Below are 19,331 nucleotides of genomic sequence, written 5' to 3' on the forward strand. Positions count from 1 at the left end.
CATGCATACACGTGCATGCAATACACAGAGAGAAAAACAAAAACAGGACTCTGACAATCTGGGACAGAAAGAAGGAAGCAGAGTCTGTGAATGGGGTCGTTCCCCAGGTAGATGCCAAGGAAACCACAACCACTCTTATGTCTCCCACCCCAGGCTCCATTTTCACCACAGCCTGGTCTTTTACTTCCTTGTGACAACCTCCTTGGTTTCCTTCTGAGTTTTCAAACATCTATCGCTGCAGAAAGAGATGCACAATGCCTGTGTGAGCTTCACAGACAGGAACTCTGGTACTTGCCATTGTTGGCTGGGTGACATCGCACACACACGCCCTCAGCTTCATCACTAGGGTGGTGGCTGCAAGTCACCAGAGTCTCTGGAGGGTGCTTCACTTCCACAACCACTGGACTGTAGTCAAAACCAAATTTAAGTTCTTAGTGCTGTCAAATCATAAGACACACACACACACACACACACACCATCTTCATATTCTGACAGCCATCCCAAGAGCACCCCATAGATCCCCCTTTTAACAACAGGCACGTGATATGTTCAGCTTTCATGTCTCTCCTACATTCTAAAAAAAACAAATTTAATGTCAGGCAGTGTGGCACACCCCTTTAATCCCAGCACCCCAGAAGTACAGGCAAGAGGATCTCTGTGAGTTCAGGATAGCCAGGATGGATACACAGAGAAACCATGTCTCAATATATATATTATGTGTACAAGTGTTGCCTGAATATATGTTGTGTTATGTGTGTATAATACCCACAGAGGCCAGAAAAGGGTGTCAGATCCCCTGGAGCTGGAGTTACAGACAGCTGTGAGCCACCACCCCGGTGCTGGAAATTGAACCTGGGTCCACACACAGTGCACTTAACCAATGAGCCGTCGCTCTAGTCCCTACCACACCTTCTGATCCCTGTGCTCTCCACTAGCCAGGCCTTTCAGACCATGACGTCAACCGCCTCATGACAGCCCAGGAACCAACACACAAGCAGGAATGAGCATTTCAGGCTTATCAAATGTACGCACACACTCACATGCAAACACGCACCTTTGCACCTGGAACCTCACACTCTCACAGGTGCTGCACAATGCTGACACTTGTGAGCACACATCAGCACTCACAACTGCATACACTCACGTGTGCATGCACTCATGTGTGTACATGGTGTGCATACTCACACATGCAAACCCATGTATTCTTGAATATTCATAAATAGCCTCTCATATGTGTGCATCCACGTGTGTACACTTGCATATGATACACACTCACACATGCACACCACACATGTACACTCATGTGCACATGCCCACCCTGTACACCATCTGAGCTGTAGGAGCAGAAGGATTGAGTTTGCTGCCACTGTCAAGTGTGTGCCAAGGGTCACAACATCTAGGGGTGTCCGACCAAGAGTAGCTAGCCTGCAAAGCTAAGCATCCTCTCTTGTTCCCACACGGCTGCACTGCTCTCTGCCAATGCTCTCCAGGAAACTTATCACTTAGACTTGTCTTCTTCCTCCCTCCCCACTGTTTAAACAGTGTCCCCTAAATCTATAACCTTATCATTACAGCAGTGGGCAATCCAAATGCAGTCTCACAGAGCTCGGACAGAGACACTTGAGGCCTCGCTCCCTTTTCAAGCTCCTTGACCCTGCCCATGTACCCTACTTCCTTATCCACCTTCAAAGCCATTAGTCCAACACCCTCCAGGCCCTACTCTCTGCGTCTGAGCTCACATCTACTGTTCCAAGTTTGACCCTCACACTTGCCTCGTGGAAGGTCTTTGGGGATCTCCTCATGCTGGCCCAGGGCACCTCCCATGTCTGCATCCCACAACCCCTTCAGAAAGATCTAGATCTCTCCCAAGTAGCCCATGAGGAACCAGGAGAGTTTCTGCTTGGAGAGGGGGTGGGCCACGGGAGGGAAGGATTGCCCAGAATCTCAAGAACATTTTTAGGGTATATCTGTGCAAGACAGGAAGGTCTCTGCCCACTGTTGGAAGCAGGCTAGCAGGAAGAGAGAGGTGAGTTTTGGGGTGGTGTCTGGGCAGAGCCCACCAAATTTCTCTCCTCCCCAGCCCACATCACTCTTCATCACCCCAAGCCATTTACTGGACACGTTCATCATAGATTTCCTCCAGCCCGATGAAGAGTTCTTGAAACAGATCAGAAAAGCTGTTAACATCATCTGTGAATTCCTCAAAAACAACTGCTTCAAGGACTCAAGAACCAAAGTGCAGAAGGTCGTCAAGGTGAGCGCTGGCCTGTTGCCGGTGCCAGCTCTTGGGAGCCAGGGAGACAAGGGTGAGGGGAGGCAGCATCTCACCTTCTCTTTCCTCCCTAGGGAGGATCCACTGCCAAAGGCACGGCTCTGAAGTATGGATCAGATGCTGATATCGTAGTGTTTCTCAGTCCTCTGAAGAGTTACGACTCCCAAAAAGAGGAGTGCTCACTGTTCGTCCAGGAAATCCGGAGGCAATTAGAAATCTTCCAAAAGACCCAGGAGCTGGAGGTGAAGTTTGAGATTTCAAAAAGGACGGCCCCCAGGGTGCTGAGCTTCACCTTGAAATCCAGGAGTCTCAGCGAAAGTGTCAAGTTTGATGTCCTGCCCGCCTATGACGCACTAGGTAGGAGTCCACAGACCCTAGCTCCTGAGAAGATTCTGGAAAACGTGGAGGAAAAACCAGGGAGGGTTGGGGAATTGTCTCCCAGTTCTTGCCCAGGCCCCTGACACCTACATGCAATTCCACTCTCATGTATGCAGTCCAGGCAGCCTCAAGGAGCTGCTGGCTCTGTTCTCCATGGTATGTGAGGAATGGCACATATAGTTACATACAGAACATAGATAACATCCCTTCATTTCCTCTATGGAGAAGGGAACTAAAGAACAGAATGTGGGGGGATTTGAGAGGTAAGAGACAGGAAACTGGGTGAAGAAAACTCCTCCTCAGAAAGCCCATTCGTCCAGAAATATATGGACGAATGTAAGATCTCAAAGCAGGCTGGGGAGATGGCTCCACGGTAACAGTGTTTGCCATTTAGTCATGGGGACATGAGTTTTGTTCTCAGCACCTGCATAAAAAGCCAGTCACTACTGGAGGCACACTGGTCACCCCAGTACTACCTGGGGAGGGGGTGCGGGTGGAGAGAGAAAGGGTCTAGCTGAATCACATTGAAGTTCAGGGGGAGACCCTGTCACAGTGGGATAAGGTGAAGGATGATGCATCAAGATGGCCAGCATCCTCCTTTGGCCTCTCATGGGTGTGTGTAGACAGGCACATGCAACCACATTCACAAAGCAACTTAGAGGACAAAGGGTTTGTTTGGCTTACATGTCCAGATCTCAGTCCATCATGGAGGACCATCATGGAGGGAAGTCAGGGGAGAAACTCAAGGAAGGAACTTGAAGCAGAAACCATGGGGGACTGCTGCTTGCTGCCTCACTATAGGTTCATGCTTAGCTAGCTCTTAATCAGCCAAGGGAATGGTGCTACCTACAGTGGGCTGGTCCCTGCGTCAAAATCAACTTCTCAGATAGACCCTAGGCTGCTTCATGTGTCCTCTCTCTCTCTCTCTCTCTCTCTCTCTCTCTCTCTCTCTCTCTCTCTCTCTCTTTCTCTCAGACACACACACACACACACACACACACACACATATTCTCACACCCATGCACATACAGAGGCCAAGATACGATATGTGTGTGTATGTATATGTGTGTGTGAGTGTATTTCTTATATTATAATTATGAAGACTATAGTATCTTCCACCTGAGTGGTTCTTGGGGCCCTGGGTTAATCACGGTAAAACATTTGCTTAGCATGTACAAGGCTCTGTGTTCAATGTCACCACCCCAGGGTAAAGCAAACAAAGCTCTTACCCATTGTTTGGGGCTGGAGCTCAGAGGCAGAGTACTTGCCTAGCATGAGGATCCTGGGTTTGACACATCTCTCCCCAACTGCAAACAAAACCCAGCTGTTTTGATTTCTCTCAGAAAAGAGACAGGAGTCTATAGAACGGGGTTCAGCCCACATTTGTCTGTTTGTCAGTTTGCTCTTGAAATAGCGGCTGCACTAGTCTGCCTCCTGTCACTGTGATAAACACTGGCCAAACTGGGCGGTGGTGGCGCACACCTTTAATCCCAGCACTCGGAAGGCAGAGGCAAGCGGATCTTTGTGAGCTCGAGGCCAGTCAGAGCTACACAGAGAAACCCTGTCATGAAACAAACAAGCAAAAAATCAAAATGCAACCACTGACCAAATCATCTTGGGGAGGAAAGGGTTTAGTTCCTCTTACAGTTGTGTAAGTCATGGAGAGAAGTCAGGGCTGGAACCTGGTGGCAGGAACTGAAGCAGAGGCCATGGAGGAACACTGCTCACTGGCTTGCTCCCTCTAGCTTGCTCAGCCTGCTTTCTTATACAACTCAGGACCCCCAGAGGGCTGGGCCCTTCCACATCATTCATCAGTTGAGAAAAAGCCCCCACAGACTAGGCCGTAGGCCAGTCTGGCGGAGGCAGCTCCTCAGCTGAGACCCCCTCTTCTCAGGTGTACCTAGCTTTGTGTCACGTTGACAGAAAACTCACCTGTATAGCAACACAGCAAATGTTTTCAGCCTTGGAGGCCTCAGTTTTCCCGCTACTCGATTTTGACATTTCAATCTGAAAACAGCCTTGCACAATAGATTCACAAACAGAGGCAACTGGGTCCCAGTGAAACTTATTGACAAAAATGAGAGGTGGACTAAATATGCCTCAGCAATGGCAGTGTGTGAATGAGCTCAGAACTGACAGGAAGGTCTTTCTCCAACACTGAGAAACATCTAGACCTGTGTTCTGAATCCACTGAGAGCTTGAGGTGTGGCTGGAGCTACCAAAGAGCTGAATTTTTGTCTCTTTTCCTTTTAATTATCTCAAATATAGCCAGCCACAGTAGCTGGTGGCTGCCCTAGTGGGTACCACAGGTGTGTGTGTGCTACTGTGAAATTACCAGCACCCACCAGACCACGGAGTCACTACTGTCTACATCTTGGATACCCATCAGTAATTCAAATACATATACATGGTTCAAAGGAAATTCCCACCAGAATGAAATTGCACTTGTCATATATATATATATATATATATATATATATATATATATATATATATGATGGATTCATTGGCTAAGGGGGGCTTGCTGCTCTTTCAGAGGACCCAAGTTTGGTTCCCAGCACTAGAGTCTGGTGGTTCACACCTTGTAACTTCAGCTCCATGGGACCTGGTTCCTTCTTCTGGCCCCTACAGCCTCTCACATTTGCATGGATGTGAACACATCATACCCATACAAATAAAAATAAAGTTTTTGAGTCAGGCGTTGGTGGCACACACCTTTAATCCCAGCACTCAGAAAGCAGGGACAGGTGGATCTCTGTGAACTTGAGGCCAGCCTGATCTACAAAGTGAATTCCAGAACAGCCATGGCTACACAGAGAAACTCTGTCTTAGAAAGCCACATAAATGAATAAATAATAAAAATTTTTTTGAAAAACCACAGTTTTGAGGTGTGTAGAGAGTTTGTCTAACATGCCCAAAACCTGGGTTCAGCTCCCATACACTGGGCATGGTAGTACTCATCTGTGATCTCAGCAGTCGGAAGGTGGAGTCAGGAGGATCAGAAATTCAAAATCAACTTTGACTACACAGCAAGTTCAATGCCAACTTTGGCTACATGAAATCCTGTCTCAAAAAAAACCCAAAAACTGGTTTTGTTACTCTGTTACTTACCATATACAATAGGACTAACATACATTTGCTCCCATGTCAGGTCAGCTGCATCCTGGCTTCACCTCCAGACCCAAAGCCTACAAGGAGCTCATTGCATTATGGAAATCATCAGGCTTCGAGGAGGGAGAGTTTTCCCCCTGTTTTACAGAGCTACAGCGTGACTTTATTGAACCCCAACCCACCAAACTGAAGAGTCTGATTCGCTTGGTCAAGCACTGGTACAAACAGGTTAGTCAGACACTGCTTTGGCCAATGTGGTTGTTGTTTTACCAGCAAGCTAGGATACCAGCTTTGCCAACTGTCCTGAACACCCAAATCCTCCTGTGCTCAGGGCTGGGCCTCTGTAGGGAAGCTGTTGCTTGTTTAGCCATGGGTCTTCTGACTGCGTCCCGCTACTTGTGTATTTGGGTCAGGCCTATAGAGCCTCCTAACATCAGAGCAATGTGTGGCTTGTTCTGACCTCACACTGGTCAAAGAATTCAGTGGCAGCCAAGTTCTCCTGAGAAGCACGGGTGGAAGTTAAAGTTGCATGCCACAGGTTACCAGTACAGCTCTATGGACACTGTGTTGTCTCTCAGAAGGCAACATGAAGCTGTGGCCGTGACTCAAATCATCATGAGTGGCTGAGGCCTAGGGACCTGGGGAGATCTGATTTGTATTTCAGCAAGTCACATGACTCCCTCAAGCACCACCTTTCTCCCTCTTGACCTTCTCCCCCCCACTCCACCTACCCCCCCATCCCTCAGTCAATCTTCCTCTGACATTGCAATCATTGGTACAGGGCTCATAGCCTGCAGAGGGTCCCCATCAGCCAGTAGTTACATTGTTGTCCAAACAAAGGACACTGTGTGTACCATTCTGAGTCTAACAAGCCTACCTAGGACTCAGGGGCTCCCTCTTTCAAGTTCTGTTTCATAACCCTGTTGCTCTGACATCTCCACTCTCCCCATCAGTGTGAAAGGAAAATGAAGGCAAAAGCATCCTTGCCCCCGAAGTACGCCCTGGAGCTTCTCACCGTGTACGCCTGGGAGCAGGGCAGCGGCATGGAGGTTTTTGACACTGCCGAAGGCTTCCGGACGGTCCTGGACCTGGTCATCAAATACCAGCAGCTCTGCATCTTCTGGACAGTCAACTACAACTTTGAAGATGAGCTGATAAGGACGTTCCTACTGACCCAGATCCAGAAAAAGAGGTGCCTGTGCCCCAGTCCCTTAGCCTGTTCTGAATTAACCAGATTCCCTTCTGCACTATTTCTTTCATGACATGGATTCTTCTCCCCAGGGTTTTGTTCTTTCCCAGTGTGAAACTGAGGGAGAAGCTGCCAGATGAGTGACAGGCCAGGGAGAAGACCCAACCTCGGGAGTGGAAGGGGCTGGCCAGCCAGGAGGGACGCAGAAGCCGGGAAGGGGGGGAAGGGGGGAGGGGGGCAGAGGGTACCTTCCCTGCTTTCTTTCTTCTGTTATGTGGAAATTGAAATGTATGCATTAGCCAATCTGAGAGGGGTCTGAGGTGGCAGGATATCCCTGAGAAACAGCATTGCCATTTCCAAGCTCAAGTGTGAGCCCGCGTGCGCACACACACACACACACCAGTGCTGACCTACTTAGCAACACTGTACTGTGACATCTTGTAGTTGGGTGAAAGTCTCTTGAAAGGGGTCATCACTAAGGCTCACTGTGAGAAGTAAACAACAGCTTTCAGAACGGTTTTTGGCTTTCAACTACAACAATTCTAGGAAGTTACTTTGACTCTTAAGTAGATTCAAATTGCTTGACCTAGGCTGCCAGGATACATTGTGTCTATGATGGGAATAGAGCCAGCTGCAGCAAATGCTGAAGCCAGCGGTCTTGTAAACAAACAGCCCTTTCCTAGTCTCTAACTCTCAACTCTCCTTTAGACCAGTAATCCTGGATCCAGCTGATCCCACAGGCGATGTGGGAGGAGGTGACCGCTGGCATTGGCATCTTCTAGTCAAAGAAGCAAATGAGTGGATGTCCTCCTCCTGTTTTGAACTGCCAAGTGGAGACTCGGGGCAGAGAGTGCAGCCGTGGAAAGTGCCAGTAAGAGTGCCCTGAAGAAAGTGGGTGGCGCTGTCACAAATCCAGTCAGAGGGCTTTCTTGCCATAGTGATTTGGAATTACTGAGCCCCACAAAGAACCAAAAACTGGACTCCATGAGTTCTTTTGGTCAGTCATCTGCTCTGCTCCGGGGACCTAAAGACACAGATAACTGAGAGTCAGGATGGTGAGGCACGGAGAAGGGGAAGGATGGGGGCATCTGAGGAAGTGACTCAGCAGAGTTCGTTTCCCCAGAACCCACATAAATGCAGGGTGGGTGTGGCAGCCTCCTTAAGATTCCAGCCTTGGAAGGCTGAGTCAGGAGAATCCCCAGAGCAAGCCAGCTAGCAAAGCTAACCATATCAGCTAGCTCTGGGTTTGATTGATAGAGCCTGCCTCAACAAATGAGGTGGAATAGTGACAGAGGATGAGTCCTCACAGCATCCCAGGGCCTTATACACGTAGACATATGCATGCACACACACACGAAAACATGCATACAAATGACATATGTATACATACGCATGTAAACATGCATACACGTGCATGCAATACACAGAGAGAAAAACAAAAACAGGACTCTGACAATCTGGGACAGACAGAAGGAAGCAGAGTCTGTGAATGGGGTCGTTCCCCAGGTAGACGCCAAGGAAACCACAACCACTCCTATGTCTCCCACCCCAGGCTCCATTTTCACCACAGCCTGGTCTTTTACTTCCTTGTGACAACCTCCTTAGTTTCCTTCTGAGTTTTCAAACATCTCTCACTGCAAAAAGAGATGCACAATGCCTGTGTGAGCTTCACAGACAGGAACTCTGGTATTTGCCATTGTTGGCTGGGTGACATCACACACACGCCCTCAGCTTCATCACTAGGGTGGTGGCTGCAAGTCACCAGAGTCTCTAAGGGTGCTTCACTTCCACAACCACTGGGCTGTGCTCAAAACCAAATTTAAGTTCATAGTGCTGTCGAATTATAAGACACACACACACACACACACACACACACACACATGCACCATCTTCATATTCTGACAGCCAACCCAAGAGCACCCCATAGATCCCCCTTCTAACACACAGGTACATGATATGTTCAACTTTCATGTCTCTCCTAAATTCTAAAAAAAAATTTTTTAATGTCAGGCAGTGGTGGCACACTCCTTTAATCCCAGCACCCGAGAGGTAGAGGCAAGAGGATCTCTGTAAGTTCCAGGATAGCCAGGATGGTTACACAGAGAAACCATGTCTCGATATATATATTATGTGTACAAGTGTTGCCTGAATATATGTTGTGTTATGTGTGTATAATACCCACAGAGGCCAGAAAAGGGTGTCAGATCCCCTGGAGCTGGAGTTACAGACAGCTGTGAGCCACCACCTGGGCTGGAAATTAAACCTGGGTACACAGACAGTGCACTTAACCAATGAGCCGTCGCTCTAGTCCCTACCACACCTTCTGATCCCTGTGCTCTCCACTAGCCGGGTCTTTCAGACCATGACGTCACCCCTCTCTTGACAGCCCAGGAACCAACACACAAGCAGGAATGAGCATTTCAGGCTTATCACATGTACGCACACACTCACGTGTAAACATACACACTCACATACAAACACGCACCTTTGCACCTGGAACCTCACACTCTCACAGGTGCTGCACAATGCTGACACTTGTGAGCACACATCAACACTCACAACTGCATACACTCACGTGTGCATGCACTCATGTGTGTACATGGTGTGCATACTCACACATGCAAACACTCGTATTCTTGAATATTCATATATAGCCTCTCATATGTGTACATCCCCGTGTGTACACTTGCATATGATACACACTCACACATGCACACGACACATGTACACTCATGTGCGCATGCCCACCCTGTACACCATCCTAGCTATAGGAGCAGAAGGATTGAGTTTGCTGCCACTGTCAAGTATGTGCCAAGGGTCACAACATCTAGGGGTGTCCGACCAAGAGCAGCTAGCCTGCAAAGCTAAGCACCCTCTCTTGTTCCCACATGGCTGCACTGCTCTCTGCCAATGCTCTCCAGGAAACTTATCACTTAGACTTGTCTTCTTCCTCCCTCCGCACTGTTTAAACAGTGTCCCCTAAATCTATAACCTTATCGTTACAGCAGTGGGTAATCCAAATGCAGTCTCATAGAGCTCGGACAGAGACACTTGATGCCTCGCTCCCTTTTCAAGCTCCTTGACCCTGCCCATGTACCCTACTTCCTTATCCACCTTCAAAGCCATTAGTCCAACACCCTCCAGGCCCTACTCTCCGCGTCTGAGCTCACATCTACTTTTCCAAGTTTGACCCTCACACCTGCCTCTTGGAAGGTCTTTGGGGATCTCCTCATGCTGGCCTAGGGCACCTCCCATGTCTGCATCCCACAACCCCTTCAGAAGGATCTAGAGCTCTCCCAAGTAGCCCATGAGGAACCAGGAGAGTTTCTGCTTGGAGAGGGGGTGGGCCACGGGAGGTAAGGATTGCCCAGAATCTCAAGAACATTTTTAGAGTATATCTGTGCAAGACAGGAAGGTCTCTGACAGGAAAGTCTCTGCCCACTGTTGGAAGCAGGCTAGCAGGAAGAGAGAGGTGAGTTTTGGGATGGCGTCTGGGCAGAGCCCACCAAATTTCTCTCCTCCCCAGCCCACATCACTCTTCATCACCCCAAGCCATTTACTGGACATGTTCATCATAGATTTCCTCCAGCCCGATGAAGAGTTCTTGAAACAGATCAGAAAAGCTGTTCACATCATCTGTGAATTCCTCAAAAACAACTGCTTCAAGGACTCAAGCACCAATGTGCAGAAGGTCGTCAAGGTGAGCGCTGGCCTGTTGCTGGTGCCAGCTCTTGGGAGCCAGGGAGACAAGGGTGAGGGGAGGCAGCATCTCACCTTCTCTTTCCTCCCTAGGGAGGATCAACTGCCAAAGGCACGGCTCTGAAGTATGGATCGGATGCTGATATCGTAGTGTTTCTCAGCTCACTGAAGAGTTACGACTCCCAAAAAGAGGAGCGCTCACTGTTCGTCCAGGAAATACGGAGACAATTAGAAATCTTCCAAAAGACCCAAGAGCTGGAGGTGAAGTTTGAGATTTCAAAATGGACGGACCCCAGGGTGCTGAGCTTCACCTTGAAATCCAGGAGTCTCAGCGAAAGTGTCAAGTTTGATGTCCTGCCCGCCTATGACGCACTAGGTAGGAGTCCACAGACCCTAGCTCCTGAGAAGATTCTGGAAAACGTGGAGGAAAAACCAGGGAGGGTTGGGGAATTGTCTCCCAGTTCTTGCCCAGGCCCCTGACACCTACATGCAATTCCACTCTCATGTATGCAGTCCAGGCAGCCTCAAGGAGCTGCTGGCTCTGTTCTCCACGGTGTGTGAGGAATGGCACATATAGTTACATACAGAACATAGATAACATCCCTTCATTTCCTCTATGGAGAAGGGAACTAAAGAACAGAATGTGGGGGCTTTGTGAGGTAAGAGACAGGAAACTGGGTGAAGAAAACACCTCCTCAGAAAGCCCAGTCACAGGTGAGAGATACAGAAATATATGGACGAATGAAAGATCTCAAAGCAGGCTGGGGAGATGGCTCCACGGTAACAGTGTTTGCCATTTAGTCATGGGGACATGAGTTTTGTTCTCAGCACCTGCATAAAAAGCCAGGCTCTATTGGAGGCACACTGGTCACCCCAGTACTACCTGGGGAGGGGGTGCGGGTGGAGAGAGAAAGGGTCTAGCTGAATCACATTGAAGTTCAGGGGGAGACCCTGTCACAGTGGGATAAGGTGAAGGATGATGCATCAAGACTGCCAGCATCCTCCTTTGGCCTCTCATGGGTGTGTGCAGACAGGCACATGCACCCACATTCACAAAGCAACTTAGAGGACAAAGGGTTTGTTTGGCTTACGTGTCCAGATCTCAGTCCATCATGGAGGGCCATCATGGAGGGGAGGGAAGTCAGGGGAGAAACTCAAGGAAGGAACTTGAAGCAGAAACCACGGGGGACTGCTGCTTGCTGCCTCACTATAGGTTCATGCTTAGCTAGCTCTTAATCAGCCAAGGGAATGGTGCTACCTACAGTGAGCTGGTCCCTGCGTCAAAATCAACTTCTCAGATTGACCCTAGGCTGCTTCATGTGTCCTCTCTCTCTCTGTCTCTGTCTCTCTCTCTCTCTCTCTCTCTGTCTCTCTCTCTCTCTCTCTCTCTCAGACACACACACACACACACACACAAACACACACACACATATTCTCACACCCATGCACATACAGAGGCCAAGATACGATATGTGTGTGTGTATTTCTTATATTTTAATTATGAAGACTATAGTATATTCCACCTGAGTGGTTCTTGGGGCCCTGGGTTAATCACGGTAAACATTTGCTTAGCATGTACAAGGCTCTGTGTTCAATGTCACCACCCCAGGGTAAAGCAAACAAAGCTCTTACCCATTGTTTGGGGCTGGAACTCAGAGGCAGAGTACTTGCCTAGCATGAGGATCCTGGGTTTGACACATCTCTCCCCAACTGCAAACAAAACCCAGCTGTTTTGATTTCTCTCAGAAAAGAGACAGGAGTCTATAGAACGGGGTTCAGCCCACTTTTGTCTGTTTGTCAGTTTGCTCTTGAAATAGCAGCTGCACTAGTCTGCCTCCTGTCACTGAGATAAACACTGGCCAAACTGGGCGGTGGTGGCGCACACCTTTAATCCCAGCACTCAGGAGGCAGAGGCAGGCAGATCTCTGTGAGCTCGAGGCCAGTCAGAACTACACAGAGAAACCCTGTCATGAAACAAACAAGCAAAAAATCAAAATGCAACCACTGACCAAATCATCTTGGGGAGGAAAGGGTTTAGTTCCTCTTACAGTTGTGTAAGTCATGGAGGGAAGTCAGGGCTGGAACCTGGCGGCAGGAACTGAAGCAGAGGCCATGGAGGAACACTGCTCACTGGCTTGCTCCCTCTAGCTTGCTCAGCCTGCTTTCTTATACAACTCAGGACCCCCAGAGGGCTGGGCCCTTCCACATCATTCATCAGTCGAGAAAAAGCCCCCACAGACGAGGCGGTAGGCCAGTTTGGCAGAGGCAGCTCCTCGGTTGAGACCCCCTCTTCTCAGGTGTACCTAGCTTTGTGTCAAGTTGACAGAAAACTCACCTGTATAGCAACACAGCAAATGTTTTCAGTCTTGGAGGCCTCAGTTTTCCCACTACTCGATTTTGACATTTCAATCTGAAAACAGCCTTGCACAAACAAGGGGCAACTCAGTCCCAGTGAAACTTATTGACAAAAATGATAGGTGGCCTAAATATTCCTCAGCAATGGCAGTGTGTGAACGAGCTCAGAACTGACAGGAAGGTCTTTCTTCAACACTGAGAAACATCTAGACCTGTGTTCTGAATCCACTGAGAGCTTGAGGTGTGGCTGGAGCTACCAAAGAGCTGAATTTTTGTCTCTTTTCCTTTTAATTATCTCAAATATAGCCAGCCACAGTGGCTGGTGGCTGCCCTAGTGGGTACCACAGGTGTGTGTGTGCTACTGTGAAATTACCAGCACCCACCAGACCACGGAGTCACTACTGTCTGCATCTTGGATACCCATCAGTAATTCAAATATATATACATGGTTCAAAGGAAATTCCCCCCAGAATGAAATTGCACTTGTCAAATATATATATGATGGGTTCATTGGCTAAGGGGGGCTTGCTGCTCTTTCAGAGGACCCAAGTTTGGTTCCCAGCACTAGAGTCTGGTGGCTCACACCTTGTAACTTCAGCTCCATGGGACCTGGTTCCTTCTTCTGGCCCCTACAGCCTCTCACATTTGCATGGGTGTGAACACATCATACCCATACAAATAAAAATAAAGTTTTTGAGTCAGGCGTTGGTGGCACACACCTTTAATCCCAGCACTCAGAAAGCAGAGACAGGTGGATCTCTGTGACCTTGAGGCCAGCCTGGTCTACAAAGTGAATTCCAGAACAGCCATGGCTACACAGAGAAACCCTGTCTTGGAAAGCCACATAAATGAATAAATAATAAAATTTTTTTGAAAAACCACAGTTTTGAGGTCTGTAGAGAGTTTGTCTAACATGCCCAAAACCTGGGTTCAGCTCCCATACACTGGGCATGGTAGTACTCACCTGTGATCTCAGCAGTCGGAAGGTAGAGTCAGGAGGATCAGAAATTGAAAATCAACTTTGACTACACAGCAAGTTCAATGCCAACCTTGGCTACATGAAATCCTGTCTCAAAAAAAAAAACAAAACAAAACAAAAAAAAACTGGTTTTGTTACTCTGTTACTTACCATATACAATAGGACTAACATACATTTGCTCCCATGTCAGGTCAGCTGCATCCTGGCTTCACCTCCAGACCCAAAGCCTACAAGGAGCTCATTGAATTATGGAAATCATCAGGCTTCGAGGAGGGAGAGTTTTCCACCTGTTTTACAGAGCTACAGCGTGACTTTATTAAACCCCAACCCACCAAACTGAAGAATCTGATTCGCTTGGTCAAGCACTGGTACAAACAGGTCAGCCAGACCCTGCCTTGGCCAATGTGGTTGTTGTTTTACCAGCAAGCTAGGATACCAGTTTTGCCAACTGTCCTGAACACCCACATCCTCCTGTGCTCAGGGCTGGGCCTCTGTAGGGAAGCTGTTGCTTGTTTAGCCATGGGTCTTCTGATTGCGTTCCACTACTTGTGTATTTGGGTCAGGCCTATAGAGCCTCCTAACATCAGAGCAATGTGTGGCTTGTTCTGACCTCACACTGGTCAAAGAATTCAGTGGCAGCCAAGTTCTCCTGAGAAGCACGGGTGGAAGTTAAAGTTGCATGCCACAGGTTACCAGTACAGCTCTATGGACACCGTGTTGTCTCTCAGAAGGCAACATGAAGCTGTGGCAGAGACTCAAATCATCATGAGTGGCTGAGGCCTAGGGACCTGGGGAGATCTGATTTGAATTTCAGCAAGCCACATGACTCCCTCAAGCACCACCTTTCCCCCTCTTGACCTTCTCTCCCCCCCACTCCAGCTACCCCCCCATCCCCCAGTCAATCTTCAGCTGACATTGCAATCATTGGTACAGGGCCCATAGCCTGCAGAGGGTCCCATCAGCCAGTAGTTACATTGTTGTCCAAACAAAGGACACTGTGTGTACCATTCTGAGTATAACAAGCCTACCTAGGACTCAGGGGCTCCCTCTTTCAAGTTCTGTTTCATAACCCTGTTGCCCTGACATCTCCACTCTCCCCATCAGTGTAAAAGGAAAATGAAGCCAAAACCATCCTTGCCCCCGAAGTACGCCCTGGAGCTTCTCACCGTGTACGCCTGGGAGCAGGGCAGCGGCATGGAGGATTTCGACACTGCCGTAGGCTTCCGGACGGTCCTGGACCTGGTCATCAAATACCAGCAGCTCTGCATCTTCTGGACAGTCAACTACAACTTCGATGATGAGCTGATAAGGACGTTCCTACTGACTCAGATCCAGAAAAAGAGGTGCCTGTGCCCCAGTCCCCCACCCTGTTCTGAATTAACTCAATTCCCTTCTGTACTATTTCTTTCATGACATGGATTCTTCTCCCCAAGGTCTTGTTCATTCCCAGTGTGAAACTGAGGGAGAAGCTGAGGGATGAGTGACAGGCCAGGGAGAAAACCCATCCTCGGGAGTGGGAGGGGCTGTCCAGCCAGGAGGGACGCAGAAGCGGGGAAGGGGGGAGGGGGGAGGGGAGCAGAGGGTGCCCTCACTGCTATCTTTCTTCTGTTATGTGGAAATGTGAAATGTATGCATTAGCCAATCTGAGAGGGGTCTGAGGTGGCAGGATATCCCTGAGAAACAGCATTGTCATTTCCAGGCTCAAGTGTGAGCCCCCCCCCCCCCCGCGCGCTCGCGCACGCGCGCGCGCGCGCACACACACACACACACACCAGTGCTGACCTACTTAGCAACACTGTACTGTGACATCTTGTGGTTGGGTGAGAGTCTCTTGAAAGGGGTCATCACTAAGGCTCACTGTGAGAAGTAAACAACAGCTTTCAGAACGGTTTTTGGCTTTCAACTACAACAATTCTAGGAAATTACTTTGACTCTTAAGTAGATTCAAATTGCTTGACCTAGGCTGCCAGGATACATTGTGTCTATGATGGGAATAGAGCCAGCTGCAGCAAATGCTGAAGCCAGCGGTCTTGTAAACAAACAGCCCTTTCCTAGTCTCTAACTCTCAACTCTCCTTTAGACCAGTAATCCTGGATCCAGCTGATCCCACAGGCGATGTGGGAGGAGGTGACCGCTTGTGTTGGCATCTTCTAGCCAAAGAAGCAAATGAGTGGATGTCCTCCTCCTGTTTTGAACTGCCAAGTGGAGACTCTGGGCAGAGAGTGCAGCCGTGGAAAGTGCCAGTAAGGGTGCCCTGAAGAAAGTGGGTGGCGCTGTCACAAATCCAGTCAGAGGGCTTTCTTGCCATAGTGATTTGGAATTACTGAGCCCCACAAAGAACAAAAACTGGACTCCAGGATTTCTTTCAGTCAGTCATCTGCCCTTCTCCGGGGACCTAAAGACCCAGATAACTGAGAGTCGGGATGGTGAGGCACGGAGAAGGGGAAGGATGGGGGCATCTGAGGAAATGACTCAGCAGAGTTCGTTTCCCCAGAACCCACATAAATGCAGGGTGGGTGTGGCAGCCTCCTTATGATTCCAGCCTTGGAAGGCTGAGTCAACAGAATCCCCAGAGCAAGCCAGCTAGCAAAGCTAACCATATCAGCTAGCTCTGGGTTTGATTGATAGAGCCTGCCTCAACAAATGAGGTGGAATAGTGACAGAGGATGAGTCCTCACAGCATCCCAGGGCCTTATACATGTAGACATATGTATGCACACACACACGAAAACATGCATACAAATGACATATGCATGCATATGCATGCAAACATGCATACATATGCACACAATACAGAGAGTAAAACAAAAACAGAAGAGGGCACATAGTATGTAGATTAGATTAAAAGTTTCACTGATGAATTTTCACACTTTTAAAAACCTAGAATTGTCGTTTGAGGCCAGCCTGGTCTACAAGAGCTAGTTCCAGGACAGGCTCCAAAGTTGCAGAGAAACCCTGTCTCAAAACAAACAAACAAACAGAAAATCTAGAATTATCACATGGTCACCTGTAGCTCTGAAAGTGGCTACCAAGCAAGGAGCAAAACTGTACTGTCGAAGGGTTGAAACTCCCTCCCCCTCCACCCAAGATACACCAGGCACAGCCTTCCAGGCTACCCTCCCACAGGCAGGCACACTCCATTCTTCCTTCTGTGCCTCCTTGGCACTGTTGAAGGCTGTACTGTGCATTGTGAGATGCTGAACACTGTCCCCAGACTTGCCTATGTATTTCCCAGTTGGAACCTGAGACATTGTGTTGTGTCTTCTGGTGAGAGAGAGTTTGTTGTTGTGTTTCCCAGATAGGTTTTCCAGATTCTTTTCTGGAGACAGGTTCTCACTGTGTGGCCCTGAATGATCTGGAACTCACTCTGCAGACAAGGTTGGCCTTGAACTCACAGAGATTCACCTGCCTGTGCTGGGATTAAAGGCATCTGCCACCACATCCTTCTTTAAGCCCCACCCCACCTGTCTTTTTCTCCCCAGGTAGTACAGACCCCAGGAAGCTGTGGAGCTCAAATCTACCCCACTGTGGGTATCTGAGTTGGAGTCCATCTCTGGGATGAAAATGCTAGATGAAGCCTCTAGAGCCGGCTGGCAATTGAGGCCCCCACCTCTCTCCTGCACTCCTGGAAGGCTCTGCTTGAAATCAAGACTTCGGATCTGCTCCTCCTCCCACCCCAGGGTCTCACATTATGGTCACCCCTCTGTGCAAGTGAACTTCAGAGATACTTGCCTCTATGCAGCGTGCTGTGTTCCCATTCTATTATGGTGTTGGGTTTGTTGGGTTTTTTTTTTTTTCCTGTTTCCTTCTCTCCAGGCCTCTCTTCAGCTCAGGACTCATCCTGTGTCACCAAGGTTGAGCCCCTCCCTTGCCCTTCATTTCCAGCAGTCCCAGTTAGCTCTCAGTCTCTCACTGCGTCTTTGCTGAGCTCTTCCCTCCACCCACAGGCCTTCCCTGCCTGTGTGGATGCAGAGGTGTCCAGCCCAGCAGACAGCCAACCCTCTCCCTCCACCCCTGCTTTTAAAACCCCTTCTCTTGGGGAAATGTAAACAACATGTACCCCTCCTCCTAAGGTCCCTGGACAAACCAAGGTGTGAGGAACCAAGGAATTCATTGGGTTTGCCTGCAGCATGTGGGTGAGGGGTCACGGGCGGGGCTGAGGTGACTCTAACTCTGCTGCACTGGAATGTCCACAGCCACCATGAGTGGTGGCTTCCCCAGGGCTGCCTGGAGGGCACCCTATCCCTTCATCTTTCCCCTTATATCCTCTAACCCCTCCCAGAGACCACGTGTAAATAGGGCAGAGCAGCATACAGCTGGTTGGAACTGGTTGCTGAATTCTCAAACAAGAGTCCTTAACCTTCCCACACCCCTCTTCCAAGGGGGAAGACAAACCGTCAGCAGGCCCAGCTGTGATGTTCTCGGATGAGCCGGCTCAGGTCGATCCCTGAAGATGGTGGTAGTTTGTCTCAGAGGGTAGTCCTATACAAAACTTCACACACCAAGGCTGGGTGATACCTCCTGCCTTAGCCTTGAGAGCTGTGCTTACCTTCTTGGCTGTCCAGGGCCCTCATCCCAGCATTTCAACTCCATTGGTGCATAAGGGCTTAGCCCCATGCATCCTCACACAAGGCTGTCCCTTCTCTCCCTGGCTCTGACACACTGAGGGCCAGGCCGGCCCCTGTATCACTTCTCGTCATAGAACCGCAGAACCCAGGGCGTTTACTCCTGTAGGACTCCTTTGTCATCTCTAGATATAAGTTATTGAGGTGACTCAAGTTGGGCCCTCAGAGAGTTTCAAGGAAGGGGCTTGCCCAGGAAGGAACCCCAGACAAGTGACTAGAGGGCCAGAATATGAGACGTGGTCCCTCTACAGGGAAGGGGTGGGGCTAGAGGTCAAGCCTATGACCAATGATGGGACCAGGCACCCCTAAGTGTTGAGACCCCGTCAACGTCTTTGGATAAGGAGGTTCTAGAAGTTGCCCCATCAATAAACATCCCATTGTATCAAGAAAGGTAACGTCATGCCTCCGTGGGGATAGATGCTCCTGGGTCTATCAACTCCCTGGACTTCTACACTACATATCACATTTGGCTATTCATTTCTATGCTTTATAATAAACAGTGACCTTGAGTGCATCCTTTCTTCCCTCCACGAGCTATTCTGATAAGTTGTGAATCCAGAAGGGGGTCATGTGTGGAACCCACAGAAATACAGACCTACAAGGAACACAGTGAGAGACTCAGAGGGACAAAGGGAACTCATTCTCTCCCGTCAATGTCCTTTTAACATCTTGGAGGTAAGTTAAAGTCATGGGGAGTAGAAGAAGAGAGAATTCACAGTGACC

General features: G+C 49.0%; 1 protein-coding gene across 2 annotated transcripts in view; it reads left to right on the forward strand.

Annotated features, from left to right (window-relative positions):
- LOC125392481 (2'-5'-oligoadenylate synthase 3) overlaps positions 1 to 19,122 on the forward strand; it is a 36,868-nt gene extending 17,746 nt beyond the window's left edge. For both annotated transcript variants that reach the window (XM_087903753.1, XM_087903754.1), the window contains exons 11-21: positions 2,081 to 2,254; positions 2,347 to 2,629; positions 5,802 to 5,989; positions 6,715 to 6,953; positions 7,659 to 7,821; positions 10,477 to 10,650; positions 10,743 to 11,025; positions 14,174 to 14,361; positions 15,088 to 15,326; positions 16,064 to 16,226; positions 17,466 to 19,122. In XM_087903753.1, the coding sequence (XP_087759879.1) occupies positions 2,081 to 2,254; positions 2,347 to 2,629; positions 5,802 to 5,989; positions 6,715 to 6,953; positions 7,659 to 7,821; positions 10,477 to 10,650; positions 10,743 to 11,025; positions 14,174 to 14,361; positions 15,088 to 15,326; positions 16,064 to 16,226; positions 17,466 to 17,522 (2,151 nt within the window). In that variant the 3' untranslated portion in view covers positions 17,523 to 19,122. The remainder of the gene's footprint in view (positions 1 to 2,080; positions 2,255 to 2,346; positions 2,630 to 5,801; positions 5,990 to 6,714; positions 6,954 to 7,658; positions 7,822 to 10,476; positions 10,651 to 10,742; positions 11,026 to 14,173; positions 14,362 to 15,087; positions 15,327 to 16,063; positions 16,227 to 17,465) is intronic.
- The last annotated feature ends 209 nt before the right edge of the window (positions 19,123 to 19,331 follow it).

This window comes from Myodes glareolus, chromosome 2, assembly GCF_982192425.1.
Source record: "Myodes glareolus chromosome 2, mMyoGla1.1, whole genome shotgun sequence".
NCBI classification, from domain to species: domain Eukaryota; kingdom Metazoa; phylum Chordata; class Mammalia; order Rodentia; family Cricetidae; genus Myodes; species Myodes glareolus.